The sequence below is a fragment of the Bombina bombina genome, chromosome 1 (assembly GCF_027579735.1).
Source record: "Bombina bombina isolate aBomBom1 chromosome 1, aBomBom1.pri, whole genome shotgun sequence".
Classification (NCBI taxonomy): Eukaryota; Metazoa; Chordata; class Amphibia; order Anura; family Bombinatoridae; genus Bombina; species Bombina bombina.
This window is the reverse complement of record NC_069499.1, coordinates 426,818,453-426,831,288: the sequence shown is the minus strand read 5'-3', so window position 1 is coordinate 426,831,288 and position 12,836 is coordinate 426,818,453. Positions and strand designations below refer to the sequence as shown.

The following is a 12,836-nucleotide window of genomic DNA, read 5'->3' as shown; positions in this document are numbered from 1 at the left end:
TCTTACCTTGTGACTATGGACACTGCAGTGTTGTAGGTATTTTTATAGTAAAATGATGCTGTATGATGGGGGAAATAATTTAAAAAACTAAATTCAGATTTAACCCGTGACAAAAAGTAAAATAGTGATTTTAGCTTCTGATTTATAAGTAATCGGCTATAATGCTATTGTTATGAACAGTAATTAAAGTTAGTCTTACAAATGTGTAATAAATAGTTATAATTAGTTCAGAAGTATAGCATAACATGCACTTTCATGAATAATCTCTCTGCAATCGCTCAGCTCTGAATATGAATGTTGTGAATCTTTGTGCCTTTCCCTTCCCTGCTAACTGCTGACAGCTCCATATGCTGAGAATCTGTCAGCTGCAGCACCAGGAGGGGGTGTGCCCTTTTGTAGCTGCCAGAGGTGTGGGGACTGCCACTTTAAGAGTACATCCATTAACCAGTGGGACATGCTCTTCCCGCTGCCATCCAGACTCTTAAAGAGGCTGCGCTGTCTTTGCTTCCCCCTCCTCCTCTCATAACATCACTGGCTGTGCCTGAGGCTGCAAGGTGAGGAGGGGAAAGGACAGAGACCCTCATACTCCCTGTTCCTCTGGAGAAGCCCCTGCATGTTCCAGGGCGCAGCAGGAACCTTGTCTTCTGCAGCACTGGGCTTCGTTACAAAGGGGAAGATGATTAGTGCGCAGGAGGAGAGCGTACAGTGGCTCGGGCTGTAACAGCACCGGAGATCTGGTGAAGCGTTGTGTACAGTTAGGAACTGAATTCAATCAGTCCCAAAATGCCTGTAAGAAGAGGGCATGTGGCACCACAAAATACATTTCTGGGAACCATCATACGGAAATTTGAAGGGCAAAGTAAGTGTGAACTCATGTGAGTCTCTGTGAACAAGACTATCTAGATATCTGTCAATCGTGTATCTGTCTGTCTCTCACCAGTCTGTCTTTCTATAAAGGAAATTATTGTAACATCCAAAAAAAAAATACTTAACTGTGTAGATCTCTTGTTGTTCATATATGTATGTGTGTGTGTGTGTATATATATATATATATATATATATATATATATATATATATATATATATATACACACATATATATATTCATTTCTAGATATTTAATTTACAAAAGCAAGCATGTTGATGGGTGGGTTCTACTATTAGGTGCTAACTTTATGTTAATACTTTTTTCCTAAAGGAACTAAAGGCAGGCAGCATGAAGTGCTGTGTATGCTAAGCAAGTCTGTAAGTGTGACTTGCTGTTTATTTATAGGAGCATGAAGTTCGCTTTATAATGATGCTAACCTATGTCACACGCAGTGCCAGGTTCATGAGCTTGTCAGATGTTAGGTGGATATTAGTAACAAGGTGTGTTCCTCAACACAGAAAAAACGTTGCACTGGATATTGCTTTTCAGTTGTCGGTTATGTAATGCTTTTTTGCAAGGAGGGATGGGATTCTTGTGATACCCAATGAAATCTTAAAAAAAAATTAAAAAATTGTATTTTTAATTAAACTTGTTAAGTTTAGTCTCCTAAAGAACACACCTGTTATATGCTGTTGTTATCATTATACATTATAGCATTGATGATGGTATCTCTATCTATCTATCTATCTATCTATCTATCTATCTATCTATCTATCTATCTATCTATCTATCCTATAATCATCTATCTATCTATCTATCTATCTATCATATCTGTGGCAAGTGTACAATGCATAGAGTCAATATACAATGTGTAGAGTCTGTAAGCTTGTACACCATATGATACATGGGTATAGGTTTTTTATGTTATTGTTTGGAGTGATGCTATACAACAGCTCAGTTTTCAGGGAAGCAGGGTAGTGAGCAAACAATGTCTATGTTTCTGTGGTTCTATGCAAATCATATATACAACAAATGCCTTTATCCAAACAAGACTGTCTGTAAGGACAGCTGCTGATAGGAAGTCTTACCTTGTGATGTGGAAGCATTGCCCTCTGAAGACTACAGCATTTAGCAGAGTTGTTATGTAACCTTAACCTTCCTTACATTAAAACTAGTGATAGTGCTAAATATCACCTCAATCCAGTCATTCAGTTAGTTAAAGGGACATTCCGGTCCAAATTTACATGCACATAGATCAATTACATCTTTGAATAGAAACATATTTGCAATATACATGTATCAGCAAAAATGCTTCTAATAAAAGTTATTTCTGTTTTCATGTTAAGATTATTCTCTGCACGTGCATGTGGAACAGCTAGATATTCTCAGTGCACCAGCATTTTAAATACTGTAGCTGCTCAGACCACCAGTGATACGTGTATAATGTCAGCAATTAACAAATTGAGTCATTACCAGATAATACAAGTACTTTAGGCTTGCTGAGCAAGTGTTGTGTTTAAAATGCTGGTGCACGGTGCATACTAAAATATACTTTTGAAACAGCTGTAGCTTTTATTAGAAGCATTTTTGCTAATACATGTATATTACAAAAATGATTATATTCAAAATTTTAATACATTTATGTGGATTACAATCTTGACTGGAATGTCCTTTTAATGCCCAAATACCTTTTTATCATATTTGATAATTAAATATACGTCTAGTATACATCACTACTTGTATCATATTTTAATAACACAGTTGTTCAGCTTAAAGGGACATAAAACCATTTTTTTCCTTTCATGGTTCAGATAGAAATTGGGATTTTAAACAACTTTCCAATTTACTTCCATTATTTAATTTGTTTTGTTTTGTAATTGATACCTAGGTAGATTCAGGAGATGCTGATTGGTAACTGCATATATATGCCTCTTTTCATTTGATTTCAGCTAGCTCCCAGTAGTGCATTACTGCTTCATTCACAAAGGATACAAAGAGAATGAATCAAATTAGATAATAGACGTAACTGAACATTTTTAAACATTTGTATTCCCTATCTGAATCATTAAAGGAAACGTTGGGGTTTCATGTAACTTTAAGCCTTAGAAGAGGGGGGCATTCAAACTCAGCACTTACACTGTGGTTCTCTGAACCTGGCTTATTATTGTTAAAGATCCATTTAACGTCAATATTTAACAACACAAAATGTTTCATTATGCTAAGTCTAAAATTAATGTAACAAACATTCTTATTTTGTATTGCTGCATTTAGCTGATTAGTGCATATTCACTTTCTCCCAGCAAAGTTTGGGTTAATACTGTTATATATCATTTTTCTTTGTCCCCTCCTTTTCCCTCACATTGTCATTTACTCTCTTAAGGAGGATTATGAATTGTACCTCAAAAATCTTGATAGGAAAATAATTATTTTGCAAAAATATTGAGCATACCAGGGAGTTTAGGTGTGAATATATATGTTTAGCTATTAAACTTTGATTATAATGGAAAATAAGTATATTTTAATACATTTTTAATAAATTATTATTAACTAGGCTGAAACTGTGCAAATCCACCTTAAGGGAAGAGAAGAGTGCAGGCTACTCCAATTTCTTTCTTCAACTGCACATGTGCAAACAGCAACTCATTGCTCAAATTCTATATCTGTGTATTAGTTTCTGATTGGTTAATGAGGGTTCTTTTTTCTAGATGACAGGAATATCAGTGAAAATAAAAAAAAAAACTAAAACAAAATTCACATTTTACAAAAAATCTGCATTGTTTAATGGCAAATTTCTTAAAAGGACACTGAACCCAAATTTTTTCTTTCATGATTCAGATAGAACATGCAATTTTAAGCAACTTTCTAATTTACTCCTATTATCAATTTTCCTTCATTCTCTTGCTATCTTTATTTGAAAAAGAAGGCTTCTAAGTTTTTTTTGGCTCAGAACTCTGGATAGCACTTTTTTATTGGTGGATGAATCTATCCACCAATCAGCAAGGACAACCCAGGTTGTTCACCAAAAATGGGCGGCAACTTACATTCTTTCATTTCAAATAACGATACCAAGAGAATGAAGAAAAATTGATAATAGGAGTAAATTAGAAAGTTGCTTAAAATGTCATGCTCTATCTGAATCACGAAAGAAAAACTTTGGCTTCAGTGTCCCTTTAACCCCTTAACGACTGAGGACGTGCAGGGTACGTCCTCAGAAAAAAGGCAGTTAATGCCTGAGAACGTACCCTGCACGTCCTCAGTGTGGAAAGCAGCTGGAAGCGATCCTGCTCGCTTCCAGCTGCTTTCCGGTTATTGCAGTGATGCCTCGATATGGAGGCATCCTGCAATAACGTTTTTAAGTCATCCGGTGCAGAGAGAGCCACTCTGTGGCCCTCTCTGCACCGGAGATCGGTGGCTACCTGCGTTGGTGGGTGGGAGCCGGACCGGGAGGCGGGTGGCGGCCATCGATGGCCATGTGGATGTGAAGGGGGGCGGGATCGTGGGCGGGGGTGGCTGGGGGCGCGCACGGGCGCACGCGCGTGCACGGGAGGGTGGGGGCGGGCGCGTGCACGGGGAGGGAGCGGGTGGGAACCGCTACACTACAGAAAATGGGAAATAAAAAATATATCAAGAATAAAATTTTAAACAATAAGCAAGGTGGTGGGGGTTAGTCTGTGGGGGGTGGGGGGGGGGAAGCTACACTACAGAAAAAAAAACAAAAAAAACAAAAAAAAAGCATTTTTTATTGTAAACTGGGTACTGGCAGAAAGCTGCCAGTACCCAAGATGGCCCCCAATAAGGCAGAGGGGAGGGTTAGAGAGCGGTTTTGGGGGGGGATCAGGGAGGTTGGGGGCTAAGGGGGGGATCCTACACAGTAGCATATGTAAATATGCTAAAAAAAATTCATTTTTTTTTAAAAACCCTTTTATTTTAGTACTGGCAGACTTTCTGCCAGTACTTAAGATGGCGGGGACAATTGTGGGGTGGGGGAGGGAAGGGAGCTGTTTGGGAGGGATCAGGGGGTGGGATGTGTCAGATGGGAGGCTGATCTCTACACTAAAGCTAAAATTAACCCTGCAAGCTCACTACAAACTCCCTAATTAACCCTTTCACTGCTAGCCATAATACACGTGTGAGGCGCAACAGGATTTAGTGGCCTTCTAATTACCAGAAAGCAACGCCAAAGTCATATATGTCTGCTATTTCTGAACAAAGGGGATCCCAGACAAGCATTTACAACCATTTGTGCCATAATTGCACAAGCTGTTTGTAAATGATTTCAGTGAGAAACCTAAAATTGTGAAAAATTTTACGTTTTTTTTAATTTGATCGCATTTGGCGGTGAAATGGTGGCATGAAATATACCAAAATGTGCCTAGATCAATACTTGGGGTTGTCTACTACACTACACTAAAGCTAAAATTAACCCTACAAGCTCCCTAAAAGCTCCCTAATTAACCCCTTAACTGCTGGGCATGATACACTTGTGGTGCGCAGTGGCATTTAGCGGCCTTCTAATTACCAAAAAGCAACGCCAAAGCCATATATGTGTGCTATTTCTGAACAAAGGGGATCCCAGAGAAGAATTTACAACCATTTATGCCATAATTGCACAAGCTGTTTGTAAATGATTTCAGTGAGAAACCTAAAGTTTGTGAAAAAATTTGTGAAAAAGTGAACAATTTTTTGTATTTGATCGCATTTGGCGGTGAAATGGTGGTATGAAATATACCAAAATTGGCCTAGATCAATACTTTGGGATGTCTACAAAAAAAAAATATATACATGTCAAGGGATATTCAGGGATTCCTGAAAGATATCAGTGTTCTAATGTAACTAGCGCTAATTTTGGAAAAAAATGGTTTGGAAATAGCAAAGTGCTACTTATATTTATGGCCCTATAACTTGCAAAAAAAGCAAAGAACATGTAAACATTGGGTATTTCTAAACTCAGGACAAAATTTAGAAACTATTTAGCATGGGTGTTTTTTGGTGGTTTTAGATATGTAACAGATTTTGGGGGTCAAAGTTAGAAAAAGTGTGTTTTTTTCCATTTTTCCTCATATTTTATCATTTTTTTTTATAGTAAATTATAAGATATGATGAAAATAATGGTATCTTTAGAAAGTCCATTTAATGGCGAGAAAAACGGTATATAATATGTGTGGGTACAGTAAATGAGTAAGAAGAAAATTACAGCTAAACACAAACACTGCAAAAATGTAAAAATAGCCTTGGTCCCAAACGGACAGAAAATGGAAAAGTGCTCTGGTCACTAAGGGGTTAAATATTAAAAGTACATTATTATGCAGCTTACAGTTTGTGTTTAATGTTCCATCAAATGGACAATCTACTCCAAAACTTTAATTGTTTAAAAAGAAAGATAATCCCATTCTCCAGTTTTGCACAGCCAGCATAGTTATATTAATATACTTTTAACCTCTGTTTTCCTTGTATCTAAGCCTCTTTTGACAGCCCCCTGGTCCCTTGGCCATTTATTTATTATCTACTGACTTGCATTTTAGCCAATTAGTGCTGTGTCATGCACAACTCCATGGAAGAGAGCACAATGTTATCTATATGACACATATGAATTAGCAGCCTCTTGTTGTGAAAAGCTAATAAAAAAAAGCATGTGATAAGAGGCTGTCTGTAGTGGCTTAGCTTAGAAACAGGCAGAAAGTTAGAGATTTAAATAATTGGACTATTGATTGCATAAAACTATGTGTTTAGCCTCGGCAAATGGATTAAATATATAGGGTTTGATCACAATAATTTAGAAAGCATATCAAATGATGTATCTACAAAAATGCCCTTATAATTGTGTTTTTCTGTTGATAATGATTAGATATTCATTTTTCTAAAGGATTATGATCGACCCAATAGTTATAGTCAGCTCCATAGCAATAATGCACTTCTGGATCTAGAAGAATATATATTGCGATCCAATGACAAGGGACAAATGTGTACAGTCACCAATTACTAGCTAGCTCACAGTAGTGCATTGCTTTTCAACAAAGAACACCAATCAAACAATGTACATTTAATCAAGTGAAATTAAAAATGTCTTAAAATCACATGTTGAATGTGAATCATAAAATATTTATTTGACCTTACTGTCCCTTTAAAATATGAGTTCTTTGTACATGTATATATAATATATAACTTTTTTAATTACAATGATTTCTTAAAGGGACATTAAACTGTTGTTGCAGCTTTTCTCAAATCAGTTTTCCTGTTTTATTAGCTTACAGGTGCCAGATACTGAAGCTCCGCCTCCTCATACTGGGCTCCGCCATTTTGGAGCTCAGGTTTTCTCACAACCTTTGACAGAAGCAGTGTACACTCACAGACCAGTAATATTACCCACTTTTTTACAGCTGTATCATTTGATTTAGTGTGCATGATACATCACATGAGCTTTATAAAAAAACACTCAACAAAAATGTATAGCAATGAAGCAGCTGCAAATGCACAGCTCCTTCTTTGTATCAAGCACCCTAAACTGAAGCACTTTATATAGTTGTCAGAAAGTTAATAACCTTATTGATATGCACATTACATCTGTCATAGACTGTGAAAATACTTGAGCTCCAAGATGGCAGCGCCCAGTATGAAGAGGCAGAGCTTCAGGTTCTGGCACATTTAAAGGGACAATAAACACTTTGTGATGATAATATAAAATGAGAAATCATATTTATAAAAAAATCTCAATAGACTTTCATTATTTATTTTTTCCCCTTTTCCTGTAATTCCATTCTGAAATTGTGGGCATTTCTGTTCCTGTTAGAAATGGAAGTGCAGGACACTGTTATATTCCACACAGCCATTGGCTGCACACTCTAGTGACCTATTTATAACTGTCTTTAATTGGCCACAGCAGAGAAGGTAACCTATGTTACAACATGGCATCTGCCATTGTTTTATAGACATAAAAACTTTACACTTATTTTGTTACTATTTAAACAACTAATTAAACTTTAAAAAAATACAGAAGAACAAGGAAACTCCTCGGCACACCAGGGATAGGTAAAAAGCCAGTCTTTATTTAGTGAAAAATAAAAGCAAGATCCTCATACAGCAACATGGTAAAAACAAAACATGAACTGGAACAGGGGGAACAACACCTCCTGTGACATCATCTTGATGTTATTCTCATACTAATCTTTTTGTTAAATGTATCATTCTATCTAGCATCTATTTAGTGTTTAATGTCCCTTTAAGCTATTAAAATAGGAAAACTGATTTGAAAAGAGCAGCAGGAATAGGATGAAATGCAATAACATAGTGAGTAGTTACTATTCTTTTGTTGTTGTGCACAACATTTTAATGCCCCTTTAATTTGTTTACCAGCCCTGTGTTTGTGGAAAAAAATGCCAGTGTACCTGGACTCCCCTGTTCTATTTTGTATGTGGCAGTAAGCTTTTACATTTTTTTTTATAATTAATATTAATGTGGTTGTTTTATGGTTTGCTTATATTAAACTAGCTTTGATGTAATCTAAATAACATGTATTAAGTGTGTGATTTTATAACTATGATTATATTTTATGAATTTTATAAAATGTGGTAGATATTTTTAGGTTTCCATAAAGTCCTCTATACTGTATTTAAAATAGATACAAATAAAGTTTTAGTGGATTTTGACATCTGAAGTGAAAAGTCACTGTAATGTTACTTATAGATTGATTCTTTTTTTGAAAATTCATATTAAAAATCTAACCATGTATTTTATGTTAATAAGACTAATTTGTAAATGTCTAATATATATTTCATTGTTAGCAATGCAAACATGCAATTGGTTATATTTAAACAGGATTAACTGAGGTTCACTTGAAAAATAAACTGATTAAAACTGATTAAACAGTAGTGTTCTTTCCTGATAAGCAGCAGTTACATCAGTTAGTCACTAGCACTTCAACTAGGAGATTATATATATTTTTTTAATAGATACAATTAAAGGGCCAGTTCCACGTAACATAAAGGTTATAACAAAGTTTTCAAAAATATACATGGTTGCTATTAAAGTAATATTGGTTATGATGATAAAAAAGACACAACTGCTTTTAAGGTATCAATTATTTTCAGTAACATTCTATAATATACTAGTAGGGGCAGATTAAAACGATGCTTGTTGAATGTATTTTAGCTAAATAATTTACATCTTGATAAACAATGTCCCAGAGCACCGAATGGGTGGTACATTGACACAAGAGACTTCATTACTTAAAGGTAATTGAACTCTTTTTGCTTTTGTTGAAACATTGTGATTGTCCCATGGTCCCCAGAGAAACCAAAAAGCAGATTCTGTAATCTACAAATGCTACAAATCCAATAACTGGTTAAGGCATTGTGCAGCATTTTGAAAACCATGGTTACAGATTTTGCTTCATGGTCCCTCTAGGAAGCATGGGACAAAGCACAATTATTACCCAAAGCAAGTGATATATAATGTCCCTTAAATACGTCTGCCACCTAAATAGACACATTTTTTCAAAAGATTTAAAGTAGCCCTTTCCAAGAATGGCTCCCATGCACAGGCAATCTGCTGATACTTTATAAATAGAAGATACTCATTTTAATGGTATTGTACATATTGCATAATCCACATACCCGTGTGACAATCCTAAGTTTAATGCTAGAAATAGACAAAAGCTACATTTTTAACTTGTCCACTTCTATCTAACTAGCCTTAAAGGGATCCTGAACCCAATTATTTTTTCTTTCATGATTCAAATAGAGCATGGAATTTTAAGCATCTTTCTAATTTACTCCTATTATTATTTTTTCTTCATTCTCTTTGTATCTGTATTTGAAAAAGCAGGAATGTGAGCTTACGAGCTGGCCCAGTGGGTAGTGCTTGCTGATTGTTGGCTTAATGCAGCCACCAATCAGCAAGCACTATCCAGGGTGCTGAACCAAAAATGGGCCAGCTTGTAAGCTTACATTCCTGCTTTTTCAAATAGAAAGTTGTTTAAAATGGCATGCGCTATCTAAATCATTAAAGAAAAAATTTGGGTTCAGTATCCCTTTAAAATAGTGGAATAATGGAGATATCCAGCCTTGTCTAAATATACTTTTTTATTTACAATGTTTTCATATTTATATCACTGTATTACAAGAATGTTGTCACTGTGGTGATCTCTAAATGTAGTAAATAAATTATGGACTACATTATGAGTGGCCCGCTAACAGTAGCACGTGAGTGATAAGGGGTTTATCACAGTTGTCGGAAATGGCGTGCGTATTACAAGTTGAAAGTAAACGCGATTGCTCAAGTGCAATTGAATTTAACAGGCGTTGGGTACGCATGACTTCAGAGCTCTTGTTAACTGTTATGCTTAAATAAAAAGTTGCACAAAACACATACAAATTTCATTAAAAAGTACAGTTACACTCATAAGATCACCATCTATCTACCTTTTTTTTAAATATATATATCTTTTCACTCATATATATTAATTGAGGGGTTAGCACTTTTTTTTTGTTGCCTGCTTTGCAACTCATATTTAAGTGCAACCACCCCTCTATAAGTGCATAAAGTGATTGAAAGTAATTATTGCACTTATAGTAACATTTCTTTATCGGTTCTTTCTTATTAATTCTCTTTAATAAAGAGGAACAAGAAGAACCTGTTAGTTAGAGAGAAATGTGACAAAGAGATATTAAGAGGAAGAGGGGTCATATAAAGATAGTGTAGAAACAGGAAATCTGTGGAAAATATTGGGAAATGTTTTTGTACTTTTACAAACTGCCCTTAAAGGGACATGAAACCCACATTTTTTCTTTCATGATTTAGGAAGAGAATGCAATTTTAAATATCTTTCTAATTTACTTCTATTATCTAATTTGTTTTATTCTCTTGATATTATTTGCCGAAAAGCATATCTAGATATGCTCAGTAGCTGCTGATTGGTTGCTGCACATAGAAGCCTCGTGTGATTGGCTCACACATGTGCATTGCTTTTTCTTCAACTAAGGATATATAAAAAATGAAGCAAAATAAATAATAGAAGTAAATTGTAATGTTGTTTAAATTTGTATTCTCTATGGCCTAGATTTGGAGTTTGGCGGTAGCCGTGAAAACCAGCGTTAACGCTAACGCTGGTTTTAGGCTACCGCCGGTATTTGGAGTCATTAAAAAAAGGGTCTAACGCTCACTTTTCAGCCGCAACTTTTCCATACCGCAGATCCCCTTACGTCAATTGCGTATCCTATCTTTTCAATGGGATCTTTCTAACTCCGGTATTTAGAGTCGTGTCTGAAGTGAGCGTTAGAAATCTAACGACAAAACTCCAGCCGCAGAAAAAAGTCAGTAGTTAAAAGCTTTCTGGGCTAACGCCGGTTCATAAAGCTCTTAACTACTGTGCCCTAAAGTACACTAACACCCATAAACTACCTATGTACCCCTAAACCGAGGTCCCCCCACATCGCCGCCACTCAATTAAAATTTTTTAACCCCTAATCTGCCGACCGCCACCTACGTTATACTTATGTACCCCTAATCTGCTGCCCCTAACACCGCTGACCCCTATATTATATTTATTAACCCCTAACCTGCCCCCCACAACGTCGCAGCCAGCTACCTACAATAATTAACCCCTAATCTGCCGACCGCAAAGAGCCGCCACCTACATTATAGCTATGTACCCCTAATCTGCTGCCCCTAACACCGCCGACCCCTATATTATATTTATTAACCCCTAATCTGCCCCCCACAACGTCGCAGCCAGCTACCTACAATAATTAACCCCTAATCTGCCGACCGGAGCTCACCGCTATTCTAATAAATTTTTTAACCCCTAAAGCTAATTCTAACCCTAACCCTAACACCCCCCTAAGTTAAATATAATTTTATTCTAACGAAATAAATTAACTCTTATTAAATAACTTATTCCTATTTAAAGCTAAATACTTACCTGTAAAATAAATCCTAATATAGCTACAATATAAATTATAATTATATTATCGCTATTTTAGGATTTATATTTATTTTACAGGTAACTTTGTATTTATTTTAACCAGGTACAATAGCTATTAAATAGTTAAGAACTATTTAATAGTTACCTAGTTAAAATAAGTACAAAATTACCTGTAAAATAAATCCTAACCTAAGTTACAATTAAACCTAACACTATACTATCATTAAATTAATTAAATAAAATACCTACAATTACCTACAATTAAACCTAACACTACACTATCAATACATTAATTAAATACAATACCTACAAATAACTACAATGAAATAAACTAACTAAAGTACAAAAAATAAAAAAGAACTAAGTTACAAAAAATAAAAAAATATTTACAAACATAAGAAATATATTACAACAATTTTAAACTAATTACACCTACTCTAAGCCCCCTAATAAAATAACAAAGCCCCCCAAAATAAAAAATGCCCTACCCTATTCTAAATTACTAAAGTTCAAAGCTCTTTTACCTTACCAGCCCTGAACAGGGCCCTTTGCGGGGCATGCCCCAAGAAGTTCAGCTCTTTTGCCTGTAAAAAAAAACATACAATACCCCCCCCCAACATTACAACCCACCACCCATATACCCCTAATCTAACCCAAACCCCCTTAAATAAACCTAACACTAAGCCCTGAAGATCTCCCTACCTTGAGTCGTCTTCACCCAGCCGAGCCAAATTCTTCATCCAAGCGGAGCAAGAAGAGGTCCTCCATCCGGTAGAAGTCTTCATCCAAGCGGGGCTTTAAGGGGGGTTTGGGTTAGATTAGGGGTATGTGGGTGGTGGGTTGTAATGTTGGGGGGGGTATTGTATGTTTTTTTTTTACAGGCAAAAGAGCTGAACTTCTTGGGGCATGCCCCGCAAAGGGCCCTGTTCAGGGCTGGTAAGGTAAAAGAGCTTTGAACTTTAGTAATTTAGAATAGGGTATGGCATTTTTTTATTTTGGGGGGCTTTGTTATTTTATTAGGGGGCTTAGAGTAGGTGTAATTAGTTTAAA

General features: G+C 35.9%; 1 protein-coding gene across 1 annotated transcript in view; it reads left to right on the top strand.

Annotated features, from left to right (window-relative positions):
* The first annotated feature begins 528 nt into the window (after positions 1-528).
* Positions 529-12,836, top strand: part of KCNH7 (potassium voltage-gated channel subfamily H member 7) — a 1,107,705-nt gene continuing 1,095,397 nt past the window's right edge. The window contains exon 1 of the mRNA XM_053698381.1: positions 529-859. Within this exon, the coding sequence (XP_053554356.1) occupies positions 784-859 (76 nt within the window). The 5' untranslated portion in view covers positions 529-783. The remainder of the gene's footprint in view (positions 860-12,836) is intronic.